The following is a 22616-nucleotide window of genomic DNA, read 5'->3' on the forward strand; positions in this document are numbered from 1 at the left end:
ATATATAAATTATGCTTGGAGCTTAATAACTTTTGGAATTTATTTTTGTTCCTCCAGCTTTTAAAACTTAACTTTACTCTCCAATGATATCCATCTTGCAAAAGCACTTCATGACCTAAGAAATCCTGTTTTACTTCATACTTGGAAGACACTCACAAACAACCTTCACTTAGTGATATATTTTCATCCCTCAAGCTTTTGGTCAGAGAGAGAGAGAGAGAGAGAGAGAGAGAGAGAGAGAGAGAGAGAGTGAGAATGTACTCTTTTTTTTCCCATCAGTTAGCTGCATGTAGTATGGAAATGGTTTGCCATTTGAGTAGCTAGTGTACAAATAACAAATTTTTTGTGGTTTCAGAAACTGCCCATGTGAATTTCTAAAGAGTTTGCATTATTACTTTACTAACAGTTTTAATTTTTCTTTGTTTGTGATTCAAAGAAATGGAATCTACACTTGTCAGTATTCTCATATGATTTCTTTAAAAGCCTGTGTTGATCTTTTTAAACTGACTTTATGGTTTCGATACAGCCCGGTTCTGGAATGATATCCATTAATTTCTTCCGTCTCTTCCGAGTAATGAGATTGGTGAAACTTCTGAGCAGGGGAGAAGGAATACGCACTTTGCTATGGACATTTATAAAATCATTCCAAGCGTTACCATATGTTGCATTGCTCATTGTGATGCTGTTCTTCATCTATGCAGTGATTGGTATGCAGGTTAGTATCTTTTTAACTGTATCAGTGTTTCTTTCAATAGTGTAAATTAAAATTGTTATATTACACACAATGGAGAAAATTTATTGTTTTGGAGTTTTGTTAAAAAATTGATTGAGTTAATTTAATTACAATAATTGATTATATTTAGTTATCATGTTTTGTATATAAAAAGAACTATAATGACAGAAAAAATCCCAACATCAAAGAATAATTAATATAGAGTAGTGAAATTTTGGGAATACATTTATTTAGGTAACATATTTAAGTGATTAACATTGCAAGAGCACAGGGTAATGTAAATGTGTGATGTTGTTGTTGTGGTCTTCAGTCCTGAGACTGGTTTGATGCAGCTCTCCATGCTACTCTATCCTGTGCAAGCTTTTTCATCTCCCAGTACCTACTGCAACCTAAATCCTTCTGAATCTGCTTAGTGTATTCATCTCTTGGTCTCCCCCTACGATTTTTACCCTCCACACTGCCCTCCAATACTAAATTGGTGATCCCTTGATGTCTCAGAACATGTCCTACCAAACGATCCCTTCTTCTGGTCAAGTTGTGCCACAAACTCCTCTTCTCCCCAATCCTATTCAGTAACTCCTCATTAGTTATGTGATCTACCCATCTAATCTTCAGCATTCTTCTGTAGCACCACATTTTGAAAGCTTCTATTCTCTTCTTGTCCAAACTATTTATCGTCCATGTTTCACTTCCATACATGGCTACACTCCATACAAATATTTTCAGAAATGACTTCCTAACACTTAAATCTATACTCGATGTTAACAAATTTCTCTTCTTCAGAAACGCTTTCCTTGCCATTGCCAGTCTACATTTTATATCCTCTCTACTTCGACCATCATCAGTTATTTTGCTCCCCAAATAGCAAAACTCCTTTACTACTTTAAGTGTCTCATTTCCTAATCTAATACCCTCAACATCACCCGACTTAATTCGACTACATTCCATTATCCTCGTTTTGCTTTTGTTGATGTTCATCTTATATCCTCCCTTCAAGACACCATCCATTCTGTTCAACTGCTCTTCCAAGTCGTTTGCTGTCTCTGACAGAATTACAATGTCATCGGCGAACCTCAAAGTTTTTATTTCTTCTCCATGGATTTTAATACCTACTCCGAATTTTTCTTTTGTTTCCTTTACTGCTTGCTCAATATGCAGATTGAATAACATCGGGGAGAGACTACAACCCTGTCTTACTCCCTTCCCAACCACTGCTTCCCTTTCATGTCCCTCGACTCTTATAACTGCCATCTGGTTTCTGTACAAATTGTAAATAGCCTTTTGCTCCCTGTATTTTACCCCTGCCACCTTTAGAATTTGAAAGAGAGTATTCCAGTCAACATTGTCAAAAGCTTTCTCTAAGTCTACAAATGCTAGAAACGTAGGTTTGCCTTTCCTTAATCTTTCTTCTAAGATAAGTCGTAAGGTCAGTATTGCCTCACGTGTTCCAGTATTTCTACGGAATCCAAACTGATCTTCCCCGAGGTCAGCTTCTACTAGTTTTTCCATTCGTCTGTAAAGAATTCGTGTTAGTATTTTGCAGCTGTGGCTTATTAAACTGATTGTCCGGTAATTTTCACATCTGTCAACACCTGCTTTCTTTGGGATTGGAATTATTATATTCTTCTTGAAGTCTGAGGGTATTTCGCCTGTCTCATATATCTTGCTCACCAGATGGTAGAGTTTTGTCAGGACTGGCTCTCCCAAGGCCGTCAGTAGTTCCAATGGAATGTTGTCTACTCCGGGGGCCTTGTTTCGACTCAGGTCTTTCAGTGCTCTGTCAAACTCTTCACGCAGTATCGTATCTCCCATTTCATCTTCATCTACATCCTCTTCCATTTCCATAATATTGTCCTCAAGTACATCGCCCTTGTATAGACCCTCTATATGCTCCTTCCACCTTTCGGCTTTCCCTTCTTTGCTTAGAACTGGGTTTCCATCTGAGCTCTTGATGTTCATACAAGTGGTTCTCTTATCTCCAAAGGTCTCTTTAATTTTCCTGTAGGCAGTATCTATCTTACCCCTAGTGAGATAAGCCTCTACATCCTTAAATTTGTCCTCTAGCCATCCCTGTTTAGCCATTTTGCACTTCCTGTCGATCTCATTTTTGAGACGTTTGTATTCCTTTTTGCCTGCTTCATTTACTGCATTTTTATATTTTCTCCTTTCATCAATTAAATTCAGTATTTCTTCTGTTACCCAAGGATTTCTACTAGCCCTCGTCTTTTTACCTACTTGATCCTCTGCTGCCTTCACTACTTCATCCCTCAAAGCTACCCATTCTTCTTCTACTGTATTTCTTTCCCCCATTCCTGTCAATTGTTCCCTTATGCTCTCCCTGAAACTCTGTACAACCTCTGGTTCTTTCAGTTTATCCATGTCCTATCTCCTTATGTGTGATGAGCCATTCCAAATGTGGAATGCTGATACATTAATAAACAATGTAAACACTAGAGTGTTGAATACAAGCATGCATACATTGTGTTGCACAAGTACCGGATATCAGTTTGTGGGGTGGAGTTTCATGCCTGTTTCACTTGGTCGGTCAATACAGGGACAGTTAATGCTGTTTGTGGATGATGCTGGAGTTGTCATCCAATCATGTCCCATATGTGCTCGATTGGAGACTGATCTGATGATAAAGCATGCCAAGGCAACATGCGACACTCTGTAGAGCATGTTGGGTTACAACAGCGGTATGTTTGTGAGCGTTATTCTGTTGCAAAACAGCCCTTCATATGCTGTTACTGAATGGCAGCACAACAGGTTGAATCACCAGATTGTCATAAAAATTTTCAGTCAGGATGTGTAGGATAACCATGAGAGTGCTCGTGCTATGATACGGAAATTACGCCCCAGACCATAGTTTCAGATATAGCTTGAATGTACCTAACATGCAGGCAGGTTGGTTGTAACTGGCCTTCTCCTAACCAACACAAGACCATCACTGACATGGAGGAAGAATGAGCTTTCATCAGAAAGCACAACAGACCTCCACCCTGCCCTCCAATGATCTCTCGCTTGACACCACATAAGTCGCAGACGGCAGTGGTTTGCTGGCAGTGGAATGCACACTACAGGGCACCTGGCTTGGAGCTGACCTTGAAGTAACCAATTTGTAACATTTCATTGTGTCACTGTGATGCCAATTGCTGTTCAAACTGCTGTTGTAGATACAGTACAAAGTGCCAGAGCCATACGCTGAACACGATGAACTTCCCTATTGATAGTGGCACATGGCTGTCCAGAGCCCAGTCTTCATGTGACTGTATGTTCTCATAACCATCACTGCCAGTAATCATGTACAGTGATTACATTCCTGCCAAGTCCTCCAGCAGTATTGTAGAAGAAATATCCAGCTTCTTGTTGCCCTATTACGTGACTTCATTCAAACTCAGTGAGGTGTTGACAATGGCGCCTTTCTCACCTTAAAGGCATTCTTGACTAACATCAACTCACCACATCCAGTCGCAAAGGTAACTAATGCTCACAACTTTTACAGTGTGTATTTAAGGCAAACTTGATTTGCAGCCTCGTAGGGGCACTACTAGTGTCATTCTTATGCAAATGGTGTGAAATTTGAATAGACATCATCATTAAGGTGTAGAAACACGCCTACCAGCTTCCATTTATGTCACACAACTCCTTCTTGGTGTTGCAATTTTTTCCCACTAGTGTATATTTTCTGCTAATTATGGGAAAGTAATTACATTTAATATTCTTCAAATCAAATATCTTGGCACACATGGAGATGTGAATTAGACATGCAGTTTAGCAATATGAACAATCTTAATGTTTTCTCTAAACTATTTTGGGATGCTAGTTCTCCTTTCCCAGAGTTTTTACATCACTCTTTCCTGGAAAGTATGTATATTCTTCTTAGTATAGGCATATTCTGGCTGTTTGTAAGAGAAATTTTATGTCTCTAAATGCTTGTAGTAGTCAAAAAACTTTTATTAGTCAAACCTTGTTGTTTCGACATTAATTTCATAATTGATCTGGCATATTTCTTGCACATCACTAGAGAGATTACAGGTGACTGTGTTGGGAGAAAAAGCACAGAATAAAATGAAAATTGACTCCACATTCATATCCAGAGGGATGTGTGCTGACCCACCATTCTGCATCAATATCTACGTCTACATCCACACTCTACAATTCACTACGAAGTGCTTGACAGATGGTACTTCCTGTTGTACCAATTATTAGGGCATCCACCTGTTCCATTCACATATGGAGTGTGGGATGAATATCTGTGTAAAAGCCTCTGTGTGTGCTGTAATTAATCTAATCTTGTCCTCATAATCCTTATGGGAATGATACATAGCGAGTTGTAGCATATTGCTAGTTTTATCATTTAAAGCTGGTTCTTGAAACTTTGTAAGTAGGCCTTTTTTTGGATAATTTGTGCCTGTGTTCAAGTGTCTGCAAATTCAGTTTTTCAGCATCTCCAACACACTCTCCCAAGAGTCAAACAAACCTGTGATGATTCTTGCCGCCCTTCTATCTTTGCATTCAATATTCCCTGTTAGTCCAAATAAGAACAACTAAAGCGCTAGTAGAGGACTCACAAAAAGTGGATCTAAGGCTCAATCAAGATAAAACATATTATGTGATTGTAACTAGAAACCATGAATAGGAAACTGAGTGATCACTAGTAATACCAGATATAGAATTTATAAAGACTAGATCCTTCAGATATCTTGGAAGTAATATCAGTGTGAACAACATCGAAGAGGAGATAATGAACTGGATAAAATCTGTAGAGAAGTGTCTCTTCTCAGTGGGCAAATTACTCAGTACTAAAGTATTAACCAGACAACAAACTCAACATGTACAAGACAACTGTGTCACCAGTATTAATTTATGGGGCTGAAACCTGTAAATTGAGCAAGAAGATGGAGATAAAAATTATGTATTACAAAAACAATGTGTTAAGAAAAATATTCAGACCTGTATCAGAAAACAGAATTTTTAGAAGTAGGAAATTCACATTTTGTTTAATGAACCAGATGTGGCCACTGTAATAAAGAGCAGAAGAATTGAATGGATGGGACAATGACTGACAAGTGAAGACATGATGTTGAAGACATGATGTTGAAGACATGATGTTGAAGACATGATGTTGAAGACAGTGCTGGAAGGGAAGCCACAGGGAATGAGACCCCTTGGTAGACCAAAATTGAGGTGGATGGCTGGCTTCAAGGAAGATATGGAGACCCAGGGAACTCACTAGAACCTGGCCAGCAGCAGAGAAAAATGGAAGTGGCTGAAGATTGAGGCAATGAAGGACTTAAGTTCATGTGTAGTAGTAGTAGCAGTATTTCATATGGGCCCCACACACTTGATTAATATTCTAGGATGTATTTAACAAGTGACATGACAACAATCTCCTTTGTAGACTCATTGCATTGCCCTAGTATTCTACCAATGAACCAAAGTATGATAACCCCTTTACCTACGACTGAGCCTGAATGATCATTCCATTTCATATCCCTACAAAGTATTACACCCCTCTATTTGTATGAGTTGACCAATTCCAGTTGTCTCATTAATACTGTAGTCATAGCATTATATGTTTTTTTTCCAGTTTATTAAGTACACAGATTTACGTTTCTGAACATTTAAAGCAATTTTCCAATCTTTGCACCATTTTGAAATCTTACCAAGATTTGATTGAATACTTGTGCAGCATTTTTTTAGCACCATTACACTAAACCTATATCACTCACCTTTGCAGGGTGCAAGTATTAAATTGGGGCAATACCACTGGATCTTCATTTGTAAAGGCACATTTGAAAATGGAGTTGTGTGTTCCTGCTTTTGCCTTGCTACACTCAATTTCAGTCTCTATCATGCCCATGAGTGTCCGGACACTAATTTTGATACCATTAACAGACTTTACACACGTCCAGAATTTCTTTGGTTTTTGTGAGAGATTTTTTGGTAATATTCTCTACAGTAGACATAGAAGACTTCATGCATTGTCATTTTGACCATCAAACATGTTTCATTCAGCATTTCCCTCCCTATAGCCCTATGTTTTGTTTTGCACTTATTGTGCAGTAATCTCTGTTTCTTTAGACGTTTACTTACAGAGACTGTAAACCATGGAGGGTCCTTCACATCATGAACTGTTGTACTAGGTACATATCTGTCAAGTGCATGGTCAACTATTCTTCTGAACCTAAGCCATAGTTCTTCTACAAACTTCTCTCCAGAGTTAAATATTTTGAGTTTCTTATTGAGATACATCACTGCAGCTTCTTTATTGAGTTTGCTGAACATATAATCTTCTACTTGTTTTTGTGGCCATTTGTACTCTGATAATCATTTTTGCTGCAACTGCCTCATAGTCACTGATACTAGTTTCTATGTGGACATCCTCAAAGAGCTCAGGTTTATTTGTTGCTATTAGATACAATATATTTCCATTATGAGTGGGCTTCCAAATTTGAGTAGTTTTCAAATGTTTCATTTAGTAACAGTTTGCAGGACATCTTGTTACATCTACCACTCACAAAACAGTAATTGAATGTTGGATGATTAAAATCTTCTCCAGTGATGACAGTATGTCTGGGTTCTCTCTGAAGTTTTCATTTACATCTGGAGGTGAGTCTGGTGATTGTTATAAGTATCCAATCATAAGTTTATGCTCATCCTTGATACTGACCCTCACCCAAACAGTCTTACCTGCAGTTTCAATTTCTCTCCTGATGGATTTGAGTTTCTTGTCTATTGTGACAAATGGATAAGATTCACTTACCATTAGCCTGGTACTGTCTCTGGCTGAGCCAGATGCAGCTGCCTGCCCTGTTTCAGAGGATGATTCTCAGCCTTCAAGGTCCAGGCAATCACAGAAGGCTTATCGGTAGTTGGGAGCTCCAATGTTAGGTGCGTAATGGGGCCCTTTAGGGATATGGCGGCTAAGGAGGGGAAGAAATCCAGTGTGCACTCCGTGTGCATTCTGGGTGGAGTCATTCCTGATGTGGAAAGGGTCCTTCCAGATGCCATGAAGAGCACAGGGTGCAGCCAGCTGCAGGTGGTGGCACACGTTGGCACTAATGACGTGTGTCGCTTTGGATCTGAGGAAATTCTCTCTGGATTCCAGCAGCTATCTGATTTGGTGAAGGCTGCCGGTCTTGCTTACGAGATGAAGGCAGAGCTCAAAATCTGCAGCATCGTTGACACAACTGACTGCGGACCTTTGGTGCAGAGCCGGGTGGAGGGTCTTAATCAGAGGCTCAGACGGTTTTGCGACCGTGTTGGCTGCAGATTCCTTGACTTGCGCCATAGGGTGGTGGGGTTTTGGGTTCTGCTGAATAGGTCAGGAGTTCACTACACTCAGCTGGTGGCTACATGGGTAGCGGAGGCTGTGTGGCGTGGGGTGGGTGGTTTTTTAGGTTAGAAGGCCTCGGGAAAGTACAGGGTGGGCTGGAATCTCAAAGAGTGCATGGCAAATACAGGACGTGCTTGGATCAAGGAACAGTCGGAAATGTAGTTGTAAATTGTTGTAGTTGTGCTGGGAAAGTCCCTGAGCTTCAAGTGCTAATAGAAAGCACAGATGCTGAAATTGTTATAGGTACATAAAGCTGGCTAAAGCCTGAAATAAGTTCTGCAGAAATTTTTATGAGGTCTCAGACAGTGTTCAGGAAAGATAGATTAGGCAGAATTGGTGGTGGAGTGTTTGTGTCTGTCAGTAGTAGTTTATCTTGTAGTGAAGTTGAAGTAGATACTCCGATCGAATTGGTATGGGTAGAGGTTATACTTAACAGCTGAACTAAGTTAATAATTGGCTCCTTCTACTGACCCCGAGACTCCGATGATATAGTTGCTGAACAGTTCAGAGAAAATTTGAGTCTCGCAACAAATAAGTACCCCACTCATATGGTTATAGTTGGTAGGGCCTTCAACCTTCCCTCGATATGTTGGCAAAAATACTTGTTCAAAACTGGTGGTAGGCAGAAAACATCTTCTGAGATTCTCCTAAATGATTTCTCCAAAAATTATTTCGAGCAGTTAGTCCACGAACCCACGCGAATTGTAAATGGTTGCAAAAACACACTTGACCTCTTAGCCACAAACAGTCCAGAGCTAATAGAGAGCATCATGACTGATACAGGGATTAGTGATCAGAAGGTTGTTGTAGCTAGGCTCAATACCATTTCTTCCAAATCCACCAGAAACAAATGCAAAATAATTTTATTTTAAAAATCGGATAAAGTGTAACTAGAAGCCTTCCTAAGAGACAATCTCCATTCCTTCCGAACTGACTATGCAAATGTAGACGAGATGTGGCTCAAATTCAAAGATATAGTAGCAACAGCCATTGAGAGATTCATACCTCATAAATTGGTAAGAGATGGAACTGATCCCCCATGGTACACAAAACAGGTCTGAACGCTGTTGCAGAGGCAATATAAAAAGCATGCGAAGTTCAGAAGAACGCGAAATCCCAAAGATTGGCTAAAATTTACAGACACATGGACTTCAATGCAAGATGCCTTTAATAGGTTCCACAACGAAACATTGTCTCGAAATTTGGTAGAAAATCCAAAGAAATTTTGGTCGTATGTAAAGTACGCAAGTAGCAAGACGCAGTCAATACCTTTGCTGCGCAGTGCCGATGGTACTGTTACCGATGACTGTGCTGCTAAAGCAGAGTTATTGAATGCAGTTTTCCGAAATTCCTTCACCAGGGAAGACGAATTTGAAACACAAACAGCTGCTAGCATGAGTTTCTTAGAAGTAGATACCTTAGGGGTTCGCTGAAGCAACTCAAATCGCTTGATATGGGCAAGTCTTCAGGTCCAGATTGTATACCGATTAGGTTCCTTTCAGATTATGCTGATACAATAGCTCCCTACTTAGCAATCATATACAACCGCTCACTCACCGATAGATCTGTACCTACAGATTGGAAAACTGCGCAGGTCGCACCAGTGTTTAAGAAGGGTAGTAGGAGTAATCCATCGAACTACAGACCTATATCATTGACGTCGGTTTTCAGTAGGGTTTTGGAGCATATACTGTATACAAACATTATGTATCACCTCGAAGGGAATGATCTATTGATACATAATCAGCATGGTTTCAGAAAACATCATTCTTGTGCAACACAGCTAGCTCTTTATTTGCACGAAGTAATGGCCGCTATCGACAGGGGATCTCAAGTTGACTCAGTATTTCTAGATTTCCAGAAAGCTTTTGACACCATCTCTCACAAGTGACTTCTAATCAAGCTGCAGGTCTATGGGGTATCATCTCAGTTGTGCGACTGGATTCGTGATTTCCTGTCAGAAAGTTCGCAGTTCGTAGTAATAGACGGCAAATCATCGAGTAAAACTGAAGTGATATCAGGTGTTCCCCAGGGAAGCGTCCTGGGACCTCTGCTGTTCCTGATCTATATAAATGACCTGGGTGACAATCTGAGCAGTTCTCTTAGGTTGTTCGCAGATGATGCTGTAATTTACCATCTAGTGAGGTCATCCGAAGAACAGTATCAGTTGCAAAGCGATTTAGAAAAGATTGCTGTATGGTGTGGCAGGTGGCAGTTGATGCTAAATAGCAAAAAGTGTGAGGTGATCCACATGAGTTCCAAAAGAAATCCATTGGAATTCGATTACTTGATAAATAGTACAATTCTCAAGGCTGTCAATTCAACTAAGTACCTGGGTGTTAAAATTACGAACAACTTCAGTTGGAAAGACCACATAGATAATATTGTGGGGAAGGCAAGCCAAAGGTTGCATTTTATTGGCAGGACACTTAGAAGATGCAACAAGTCCGCTAAAGAGACAGCTTACACCGCACTCGTTCGTCCACTGTTAGAATATTGCTGCGCGGTGTGGGGTCCTTACCAGGTGGGATTGACGGAGAACATCGAAAGGGTGCAAAAAAGGGCAGCTCATTTTGTATTATCACGTAATAGGGGAGAGAGTGTGACAGATATGATACGCGAGTTGGGATGGAAGTCATTCAAGCAAAGATGTTTTTCGTCGCTGCGAGATCTATTTACGAAATTTCAGTCACCATCTTTTCTCTTCTGAATTGAGCCCAACCTACATAGGTAGGAATGATCATCAAAATAAAATAAGAGAAATCAGAGCTCGAACAGAAAGGTTTAGGTGTTTGTTTTTCCCGCGTGCTGTTCGGGAGTGGAATGGTAGAGAGATAGTATGATTGTGGTTTGATGAACCCTCTGCCAATCACTTAAATGTGAATTGCAGAGTAATCATGTAGATGTAGATGTAGACGTAGATGTCCTTTCAATAATGCATAAATTTTCCCCCCAAAACCCCCTGCTCTCAATTTTGGATTTTAACTACCCTTCTGTACCTAATATTATGTGAGCTCCACTGCTTATTAGAAGTGCTTGAACCTCAAGTTTGTTGGGAAAGTTTCAGCACTCAGACGCTAGGATTTTAATGCTCCCACCTGTAAGGGGCATTTATTTGGATCTGATACTGATACTTCCAGGTCTCCTACAGCTGTTGTTGACTGGATAGATAGTCACTTAATCTAGAAAACCTGTTGTGTGCACTCCACATGCAGCCAGCTACTTGTGTAGCAGCCTCTGACATGTGAAGTACACCTGACTCATTTAAGGAAACCCTACAGTTCTCAACCTTGTGGTGCAAGTGCAGAAAGGCACAGCTTAGCTTGTCATAGAACAAAGTTTTTGGTGCAGTCCTTCCACTCAACATAGTCAGGGGGCTTTGATCAGCTTTGGGACAATGCTGTGAATTGTGAGCTTTGTTGAAATTCCATGAGCAAGGTTGGTCTTCTCAACCTGCTCTGTCAGTTGCTGGAATGATCCAGATATGATGTTGGACCCCAGACAACAGCCATCATATGTTCCAATATGCACCACAATGTGCAGTTCTTTGCACACTGTTTCCTCAGTGGCTGTAGGAACAGTCTCTTCGACATGTTGAATGAGGTCCCAGGCATACACACTAAGTGCAACTGGTTTTGGTTCCAATTCCTTGCTGTCATTTCCCTAAGAGGTACCAGTATTCACCATATGTTTGAGCTGCTAATGATTAATAGACCCTACACTTTTGCATTTGCCTTTTTTTGAGACGGACACAGCACATTCCTCAACAGGTAAACTGAGTCTGTCTGGATCAGTTTTGGTTTCTATGGAAGCGAGCACCTAGAATCTATTGATTAGGGGATGGATATAACACCTCGAGTTCTCCACGGTCCTGTCTCTCCTGTACAAGGCACCTAGCCCTACCACTGCCACACGATTCCCAATCAAGTCATCCCCCTTGCCTATGGTTTTTTCAGATATCATCATGGACCTGCAGGTGATTATCTCATTATTCTCCCAATTATTAATGCAGCTGTTATATCATAATCCCAAATTCCACCTTCAATCATCTCAATTACCCTCACAAAATTTAATGTGCCCCACTGCAGTCACACCAAAGAGAGAAAAAATTGACAATACAAAGAATTAAACCAAACTGGCCACCTTAATTCTAAATTTTTACCTGTATAGAAAGAATTAAACCGAATTGGCCACCAGTCATGCAAAATTTTAGTTGTGGAAGCATATAGATGCTATTTTGTGAACAGTAAATTTATTTAAACAGTTAGACATTTGAGATGCTGACTATAACCTAGCTAGCCAACAAACAGTATGAGACAATCCGTTCACTCATTTGTTCACCCTTATCATTACACTGAAGACCCATGTATTTAGCAAGACTATTCACCACTCCATAATTCCTGTATGCAGTTTTGTGGAGAAGAATGAGTGTATACGGTTTGTGCTGAAGTCAGTCTCAGTGAGCTGAGTTGTGGATTACAGTAGGATGATCATGATCTGGCATATTGTCATGAACCACTGTTGCAGTCATCAGGAGACAGTGGGGTGCCATATGCTACTAAGAAGGATTGTGTGAATCATTTGATCATAAATGTCAATTATGCAGTGCCACATTCTCACAGTGACCTGTGAAAGATGGATGCAGATTCACATTATATATTTCATAACTTAACTTTTGTTATCTTGCTTGTGGAAGGTTGTGAACATATACTTGAGCTGTATTATTACAGAGAGTGAAATAACAGTACAGGATTAACTAGTAAAATTAAAGTAGTTCTTGATTCATAACCTGCTGCACACTGCTCTCCACGCAACCTCTCTCTCTCTCTCTCTCTCTCTCTCTCTCTCTCTCTCTCTCTCTCTGCAGATTATGATTAAGTAGTGGTGCACATCTTTATATTTAGGCAAACAGTAGTATATGGTTTTAACATGATCACACCAGTGGAGAAACATACATGATCTAAGGGATGTCATTTGACATTAGAGCACTCCCAGATACAGAGGATGTTGTATCTCCACTGTATGAAAGGCCCACATGATAGGTTGTAATGAACTAACAATGTGTATTTGATCTTCATCAGTTAATGACAATCTTCCATACCACAATGTTCGTATACCCTGACATAGCTTCATACTTAGCACATTAGCAGCAGTTTGGCACATTTAAACAGAGTTTCATTGGAGACATACATGAAGCCATGTGGTCAGTTTCTCATAAAACTTTTCATATGGGTTGCCACCATAACAGCTTTACATGTCATGGGTAGAACAGGAGCATAGTTTATCACGTAGAATTTGTTTTGGTTTGTACAGATGCCCTTTTGAGTGATGATTGTCAAAGCCACCAATGTGCAGTGGTAGACAATGGCATCTCTTTGCCCCACAGACCAGGGGACTTGTAGCATATTTGTTAATTTCTGCATGAAATATTTATCACCATTTACACAGGTCTGGCCTCCTCATGTAATGTCTTTTGAACTGCTTATTCTTGAGTGACTGTAGCATGTCACAGACCATGCATAGAACAACAGAACTGAAAGAAGGAGTAACAGCTCAGTTTGTTCTCTTTATTTTTGGTGCAGATCATTGACACAACAGAGTTTGAAACTTTAGTAAATAGTGTAACAACCTTCTTTGATGTGTGAAGATATTATTTTTGTCGTCACTAATTATGACCTCTCAAAACTGTTGTGAGCACAGAAATATTTCAGAAATTACCTACTACCTCCTGAGAACATTTTCACATGGTCCCTGTAATAGAATGATAAAATGTGATAAAGCTTGTGGATATATAGTTTTCAGAACTAGATGACTCTAGTATCACCACCTAATGCCTTTGAAAGCCCTGTGGAATTGTGTCTTAGCCACAAGGTGGAGCTGTTAAAACCATGAGCACTAGTGTTGCATTGCCATGGCACCACACATCACTCCACTGCCCTATAATCTGTGCATCACCGTGAAACAGGACTCAGTGATGTTATTGCTTTGTGGTCATCTCATTCTCATTTTTGGTCTCTGCTTTCACTATGTCTCAAGTGTCTCCCCCCCCCCCCCCCTCTCTCTCTCTCTCTCTCTCTCTCTCTCTCTCTCTCTCTCTCTCTCTCTCTCTCTCTCTCTCTCTCTCTCTCGATTTCTCATTGGACCTCGTTTTTCTATAGTGTCGTCTCCACTTCTCCATTTCTTCATGGTTGACTCTACTGTTCCCACTCAGTAATCTGCTGTTCATGGCTCCAGATCAGTCAGTCTAGCCTAATCAGATTTCTCTCAAACTGTTGCTGACATACAGTTGAATCTCACTCACAAAATTGGTGGTGATGCAAAAGGTTAGCAGAGTACCGTGGAAGCAAAGCTTGTGAAACTCTTGCAACAGCAACAGTAACAGCTACAATTACAACAGAAGTTCTAGCAACAAAAACAACAAATCAGCAGCAAACTGAACTGTTCCATAATGAAATTCAACTTCTGAGGGAGCAACTGCAGATACAGGATACCCACACAATGCAGACAGTGATCACTTCCCAGGTGGAGAACTGACCACTTGCACATCTGCCATTTAACTATGGCAAAGAGGGTTGGGATACACATTTACTGTGGCTAAAACAGCACTTCTCTGGCTTTCAGGTCACTGATGACAGTCTATTATGGTTGAACGTCTGTCTTGCGGCTCTCCGGAGAAGCTTTACTTAAACTTACGAAGTTGGCTCCGCACTCTAATCTGTTGTCCTCTGATTTGAGGAAATGTTCATGTTCCTGTCAAATTGTGATTCACAACAATTGCACATAGTCACAGTTCAACTCAAATTTCATCAATACCACAAACAACCTTGTCAGTAATATCACTCCTGGATAACTGATTTACGAGTGTTAATTTACCGTTGCAATTTCATTTGTGGGAAACCACCATGCAAAACCTTATATGCAGACTCATTAATTACAGATTTTGTTGTCCACTTGGCTCCTGAACTGGAAGTATGCACATCAGCCCGAATACTAGATAGTCCATCATTGGAAAATATTTTGAAATTTGCTCATTGTTTCAAAATCACATAGGCAGAGAATGAATGTCTCATAGCCTGACTGCAAGCAGAATTGGTCTGGGCACCACATTATGCCCATGGACTGTGAAATACCCATAAACAATTTTCAAGATGGCAGCATTGTGATTGAGCAATATTGTCACATATTGTCATCAAATCCAAAACTGAAAGCAGGGTCATCAGTGAAGTACAACACTTAGCATTGAAATCACTTTTATTATTGTCACAAATGTAGAGATAGAACAGAACTTCCTCCTGTACAGAGATTTCTGCTATTTATGCAAACAATATTTTATCCAAATCTGTCTATTCAAGATCAACATCATTGAGAGCACATCTTTCAATGTCTTAGTAAAGCTTTCTGTGAGACCATTCATCTTTGAATGGTAGGCAGTTGTCAGCCTGGGTGATGGTGCAGCCTTAAATTACCTGTGACACTAGTCTCAACTAGAAAACTTTTCCATGGTCAGTGACCATTACATGGGTGCTCCATGCTTCAAAATGATCTCTCCTTAATTTCTGAAGTTTCAGCATTCGGCACAACTTTGGTGACAGCGCACTGAGTCGTGCAGTCAGTGCAGATTATTATCCACCAATTCTTGTTAATCGACTTTTGGAACTTCCCCAAGAGAGGTTTATTCCAGTCTGGTACAATTGCACTGCTATGGGCAGAATTGTTATTGATGGCCAGGAGATAAATGTGTTATGTGCTGCCATCACTGAGATTCCTTTCAGTGGCTCACATGCTGTCTGATGGATCAGTAGATATCTGGCCAGTAAGATAGTCATACGATTCTGCCTGGGGTCTGAATGAATCCCAGGTGACCAGATGATGGAGTGCTATGGAAATACTTCAGGATAGCTGGCCTTAGATGAGCTGGAATGACAAGCACCCATTCTACCCTACTGGATCATAGTTCTCCTTATACTATGTTCCATTAATTTATTGGAATTCTCCCCTGGTCAGTTTCTCTTCTTCCAATGATTTCATGGTCTTCAGTAGTGCTGGGTCTTTTCTCTTTTCAGTTACAATGTCGTTTAATGCAATGATGAATGAGATTTTAGCCACAATAGTGTGTTCTGGAAAAGGATTCATTGAAAAGCCTTGAAGTCAGTCAGTCTCCAGCCATCACCTATTTCACATCTCCAGATTGGCAAGTTACATATTTAGCTTTTCCTGTGTTTTCCTGGTAGTATATTTCTTAAATTTCGTGCATTTCTCTATATTTAAGAGTTTAATCTCACATTTTGTTAACTCCTAGAAAGCTAGTGAGTAGGCCCCCAACAGTTGCCTGTTACTGATCTCCAGAGTAGCAGTGACGTATTTATCTTTTCCTGTATTTTCCTAGTAGTATATTTCTTAAATTTCAAGCATATTTTTCTATTTAAGTTTTTTTTTTTTTTCACTGTCATTTAAAGTCAGGAAGTCTGTGGAACAGCTTTCATTTCTTCTGAACAGCCAGTTACACAACTCATTAAGGCATCAGTGTCCATTGGTGACACATCAGGAGGATAGCAAGCTGGATGACACAGGAGGAGCTGGCCACTATTCATCAACAGCTGAATGCACTTATGGCTGTAGTCAGTCACCTTCAGGCTGCTGTCTCTGGGTGTAGAGGTGGCAAAATATCCAGTGCAATGCACAGGACATCATAGGTGTTGCTTGTTTTGCCCAAGGCTGAGGCACCTCCTAGTGAATCCACCCTCATAGCAGGATGAGTGGTGGCTCGTAAAGCATTCGCATCACTCTAGGCAGAGGGCCAACGTGGAAGCTGGGCCATGTGGCCTCACCTATTTGCCTGTGAGTGGACAGGTCACACTGTCCCTTCAGCAGGGTCTGAGAAGACACACGTGGACAAGGGTTGGCTAGTTATTGTAAGCTTCAACATGAGGCACATTATGGAGCCCCTTATGGAGATAGCAATCAGGTCTGGAAAGGAAGCCAGTGTGCATTGGTATGTGTGCCACGGAGCCTCATCTGAGATGTGGAGGAGGCATTACCTGCAGCTATTCAGCATGCAGGATGTGTCAACTGCAAGTTGCGGCTCATGTTGGCACCAACGATGCCTGTTGCATGGGTTCTGAGGCCATCCTGAGTTCATACAGGTGTTGGCAGAAGTGGTGAATGTTGCTGGCCTTTCACTTAGGGTGCAAGAAAAGTTTGCAATTTGCAGCATTATTCCCAGAGTTGATCAAGGCCCTTTAATTTGTAGCTGAGTGGAGGGTCTTGACCAAATTCTACATCAACTCTGTGACAGACTTGGCTACAGATTTCTGGACCTGCAGTATCGAGTCCAGAATTGCAGGAAAGTTCTCATGCTCAAATTATTTTTGAGACCAAGAGCTGGCTGAAACACAAAGTAGAAAGCACTGAGATATTTAAGCAAGTTATGGAATGTATATCAGAAAGACAGGTTGTACACCATAGGAACAGTAGTGTTCATAGCAGTTGACAAAAATATTGTGTCTACTGAGGTCTTAATTGAGTGTGACGATGAAGTTATCTGGTTGCATATAACAGGTACAGGTGAAATTGAGTTAATTGTTTGATGTTTTTACCAGCCACCCAAGACCACTGTGACAGTTATGGCATCAATCAAAGAAAATCTGCTGTCAGTATCATGTAAATAGCCAGGTCATGTAACATTAGTTGGAGGTGTCTTTAACTTAGTGAGTATAGACTGAGATGTCTATGGATTCATTGCTGTGGATAAAGACAGACCATCTTGCAAAGTGTTTTTGAACACTATTTCCTAAAACTCTCTTGAGTATCTAATTTGACAGTCCACACACAGAGGAAATAATTTAGACTTTGCAGCTACAAACAGGTCAGACCTTATCGATCATAGTGACTGTTCTTACTAAAATTAGTAATCATCCAAGAAGGCTAGGAGAGTTTTTCTGCTAGAAAGAACAAGTAAGCAGTTTTTAACATCTCACATAAACAATGAATAAGAGACATCATTTAGTTCCAGTATGATGGGTGTAGGAGAAGTATGGGTAAAGTTTAAATGGATTGTAAATCATTTTCTGGAGAAGTGTGTGCCTAATAAGTGGATTAAGGAGAGAAAACACCCACTGTGGCTTAGCAGCAAAATTCAGAAAATGCTGAGGAAGCAAAGGCTGTAGCACTCATGGTCCAAAAGAGAATGTACAAATGACAACAGGTGAAGTTTAGTAGAGATTTATGCATCTATAAAGAGATCAATGTGCGAAGATTAGATTAGATTAGATTAATACTTGTTCCATAGATCATTAATATGACACTTCGTAATGATATTGATGGCCAGGTTAATAAAAGATGTCTGTACAAGATATTACATAACACAAAATATTGCATGATACTAATGTTTAAGTTGTTTTTTTTTCCCTTAATTTATATCTAAAAATTCAGCCAATGAATAGAAGGAGTTGTCATCTAGAAATTCTTTTAATTTATTTTTAAACGTTAGTTGGCTATCTGTCAGGCTTTTGATGCTGTTTGGTAGGTGACCAAAGACTTTTGTGGCAGCATAATTTACCCCTTTCTGTGCCAAAGTCAGATTTAACCCGGCATAGTGAAGATCATCCTTTCTCCTGGTGTTATAGCTATGCACACTGCTATTACTTTTGAACTGTGTTGGATTATTAACAACAAATTTCATAAGTGAATATATATACTGTGAGGTTACTGTGAGGATCCCTAGATCCTTAAATAGATGTCTGCAGGATGACCGTGTGTGGGCTCCAGCGATTATTCTGATTACACATTTTTGAGCAATGAATACTTTTCTACTCAACGATGAATTACCCCAGAATATGATGCCACATGAAAGCAGTGAATGAAAGTAGGCATAGTAAGCTAATTTACTGAGATTCTTATCACCAAAATTTGCAATAACCTTTATAGCATACGTAGCTGAACTCAGACGTTTCAGCAGACCATCAGTGTGTTGCTTCCAGTTTAATCTCTCATCAATGGACACACCTAAACATTTTGAAAATTCTACCTTAGCTACAGACTTCTGTTCAAAGTCTATATTTATTACTGGAGTTGTGCCATTTACTGTACAGAACTGTATATACCGTGTTTTATCAAAATTTAAAGAGAGTCCATTTGCTGAGAACCACTTAATAATTTTGTGAAAAACATCATTTACAATTACATCACTTAGTTCTTGGTTTTTGGATGTTATTACTATACTTGTATCATCAGCGAAAAGAACTAACTTTGCATCTTCGTCAATGTGGAATAGTAAGTCATTAATGTATATCAAGAACAGTAAAGGACCTAAGACCGAACCCTGTGTGACCCCGTACTTGATAGCCCCCCAGTTTGAGGAATCAGCTGTTGTTTTAACATTACATGAACCACTTATTTCAACTTTCTGCATTCTTCCAGTTAAGTATGAATTAAACCATTTGTGCACTGCCCCCCTCAAACCATAATGATTTAGCTCATCTAAAAGAATTCCATGATTTACACAATCAAAGGCCTTTGAGAGATCACAAAAAATACCAATGGGTGATGTCCAGTTATTCAGAGCATTTAATAATTGATCAGTGAAAGAGTATATAGCATTTTTGGCTGCAAAGCCTTTCTGAAAACCAAACTGACATTTTGTTAGTACTTTATTTTTACAAATACAGGAGGCTACTCTTGAATACATTACTTTCTCAAAAAAATTTGATAGAGCTGTCAGAAGAGAGGTTGGGTGGTAGTTGTTGACATCTGACGTATCCCCCTTCTTATGCAATGGTTTTACAATGGCATGTTTCCGTCTATCAGGAAAAACACCCTGCTCCAAAGAGCTATTACATATGTGGCTGAGAATCCTACTTATCTGTGGGGAACAAGCTTTAAGTACCTTGCTGGAAATGCCATCAATTCCGTAAGAGCTTTTACTTTTCAGTGAGTTTATTATTTTACTGATTTCAGAGGGAGAGCTTGGTGGAATTACAGTTGTTTCAAACTGCACAGGTATGGCCTCTTCTATCAGTAGCCTTGCCTCTTCTAGTGAAGATCTAGATCCTATTTTCTCCACAACATTTAAAAAATGATTATTGAAAATGTTTTCAATTTCTGATTGTTTGTTAATACACTTGTCATTCAGTTTTATGGCACTAAAGTCTTCCTGTGATCGTGGTTGCTCTGTTTCCCTTTCAATAATATTCAAAATTGCTTTAATTTTATTATCAGAGTTACTGATCTCAGACATGATACACATGCTTCTGGACTTTTTAATAACTTTTCTTAGTACTGCACAATAGTTTTTATAATATTGAACAATTTCGAGGTCAGTACTCCCTCTTGCTGTTAGATACAGTTCTCTTTTACGGTTGCAAGATATTCTTATTCCTTTAGTTAGCCAAGGGTTTTTATATGTTTTCTTGGAATTGTGTTTAACTATTTTCTTGTGAAAACAATTTTCAAATACCCTTAAAAATGAAACTTCCTGGCAGATTAAAACTGTGTGCCCAACCGAGACTCGAACTCGGGACCTTTGCCTTTCGCGGGCAAGTGCTCTACCAACTGAGCTACCGAAGCACGACTCACGCCCGGTCTCACAGCTTTACTTCTGCCAGTATCTCGTCTCCTACCTTCCAAACTTTACAGAAGCTCTCCTGCGAAACTTGCAGAACTAGCACTCCTGAAAGAAAGGATACTGTGGAGACATGGCTTAGTTTTAATCTGCCAGGAAGTTTCATATCAGCGCACACTCCGCTGCAGAGTGAAAATCTCATTCTGACCCTTAAAAATGTATCATGAAATAAGTTATATTTGAAGTTTGCATCGGGTTCCTTATACACTTCATCCCAGTCTAACTGCTGTAAGCTTTCCCTAAAGTTTGCAATGTTTATATTGTTAATTGAACGCACTGCTTTGAAAGTCTGATTTGATATACTGCATGGAGCTATGTCATGTACTGTAACTAGCTGTGCACCATGATCTGAAAGACCATTCTCAACAGGATAAACATTTATGTCCTTAAACTTATCTTGGTCTATAAAAAAGTTATCTATCAATGTACTGCTGTTCTTTGTTATCCGATTAGGAAAATCGATGACGGAGCTCAAATTGAAAGAACTGAGCAATACTACAAGGTCATTCTTCCTATTACACTCTTTCAGGGAATCAACATTGAAATCCCCACAATAACTACCATCATTATACCTCAGCAAAAGATCCAGTTGAGAACCAAAGAAAATTCTGGTCCTATAACAAAATCACTAAGCAGGTCTAAGGTTTCCATCCATTCACTCATTGACTAGTCTTGAAGACAGCAAAATGAAAGCTGAAGTTTTAAATTTCGTTTTTAAGGAATTTTTCACACAGGAGAATCATACAAATCTATTGTCTCTGTGGCACTGGCCTCTTACCAACGTTGCATTTATTATGAATCTCTCACTCAGTGCAAAGTCCCCCAAGTGACAGTAAAAAAGCACAAGTGACCCTTGTATATAAAAAGGGTAAAAGAAGAGACACACAGAGTTACAGGCCTATATCCTTAACATTGATTCACTGCAGAATTCTTGAACATATTATTACTTTGAATATAATAAATTTCCTTGAGACTGGGAAGCTTCTGTCCACAAATCAGCATGGTTTTAGAAAGCATCACTCTTACAAAACTGAGCTTGCCCTTCTCTCACACTAATCCTGCAAACTACAGATGAAGGGCAACAGACAGATCCCATATTTCTAGATTTCTGAGAAGTATTTAATATGATGCAGACTGTTAATGAAGGTATGAGAATATGGAGTATGTTCCCAGATATGTGAGCAGCTTAAAAACTTTTTACATAATAGAACCCAGTATGTTGTCATGGGTGGCGAATGCCCATCAGAGACAATGGTATTGTTAGGAGTTGCCCCATGGCGTATAATAGGACTGCTGTTATTCTATGTATTTATAAATGATCTGACAGACAGTGTGGGCAGAAATCTACGTCTGTTTGCTGATGATGCGGTGGTGTATGGGAAGGTGTCATTGCTGAGTGACTGTTAGAGAATACAAGACAACTTTGACAATGTTTCTAGTTGGTATGATGAATGGCAGCTATCTCTAAATATAGATAAATGTAAGTTAATTCAGATGAGTGGGAAAAACAAACCCACCATGTTTGAATACAGTGTTAGTAGTGTCCTCCTTGATACAGTCACATCATGTAAATATGTACACATAAAAATGCAAAATGATATAAAATGGAACATGAGGATCATGGTAGGGAAGACGAATTGTTGACTTTGGTTCATTGGGAGAAATTTGGGAAAGTATGGTTCATTTGTAAAGGAGACTGCATATAGAATGCTAAGGTGACCTATTGTTGAGTACTGCTCAAGTGTTTGGGCTCCACCTCAGGTCAGATTAAAGGAAGACATCGAAGAAATTCAGAAGTGGGCTGCTAGGACTGCGACACTGTACTCATGCCCATTATGCCAGCTGACCCAGTGGACCCTTCAGGCTAATCGGTCAGCATAGAGAATGGTGGTCTGTCACAAATGTGAATTGTTTGCCAAATAAAT

The 22616-nt window shown here is 39.7% G+C and overlaps 1 protein-coding gene across 3 annotated transcripts in view; it reads left to right on the plus strand.

The window, feature by feature from the left end:
• LOC126184668 (muscle calcium channel subunit alpha-1-like) overlaps positions 1-22616 on the plus strand; it is a 601154-nt gene that overhangs the window by 467975 nt on the left and 110563 nt on the right. For all 3 annotated transcript variants that reach the window (XM_049927151.1, XM_049927152.1, XM_049927153.1), the window contains exon 28: positions 527-715. In XM_049927151.1, coding sequence (XP_049783108.1) covers positions 527-715 — 189 coding nt within the window. The remainder of the gene's footprint in view (positions 1-526; positions 716-22616) is intronic.

The sequence above is a fragment of the Schistocerca cancellata genome, chromosome 4 (assembly GCF_023864275.1).
Source record: "Schistocerca cancellata isolate TAMUIC-IGC-003103 chromosome 4, iqSchCanc2.1, whole genome shotgun sequence".
Lineage (NCBI taxonomy): Eukaryota > Metazoa > Arthropoda > Insecta > Orthoptera > Acrididae > Schistocerca > Schistocerca cancellata.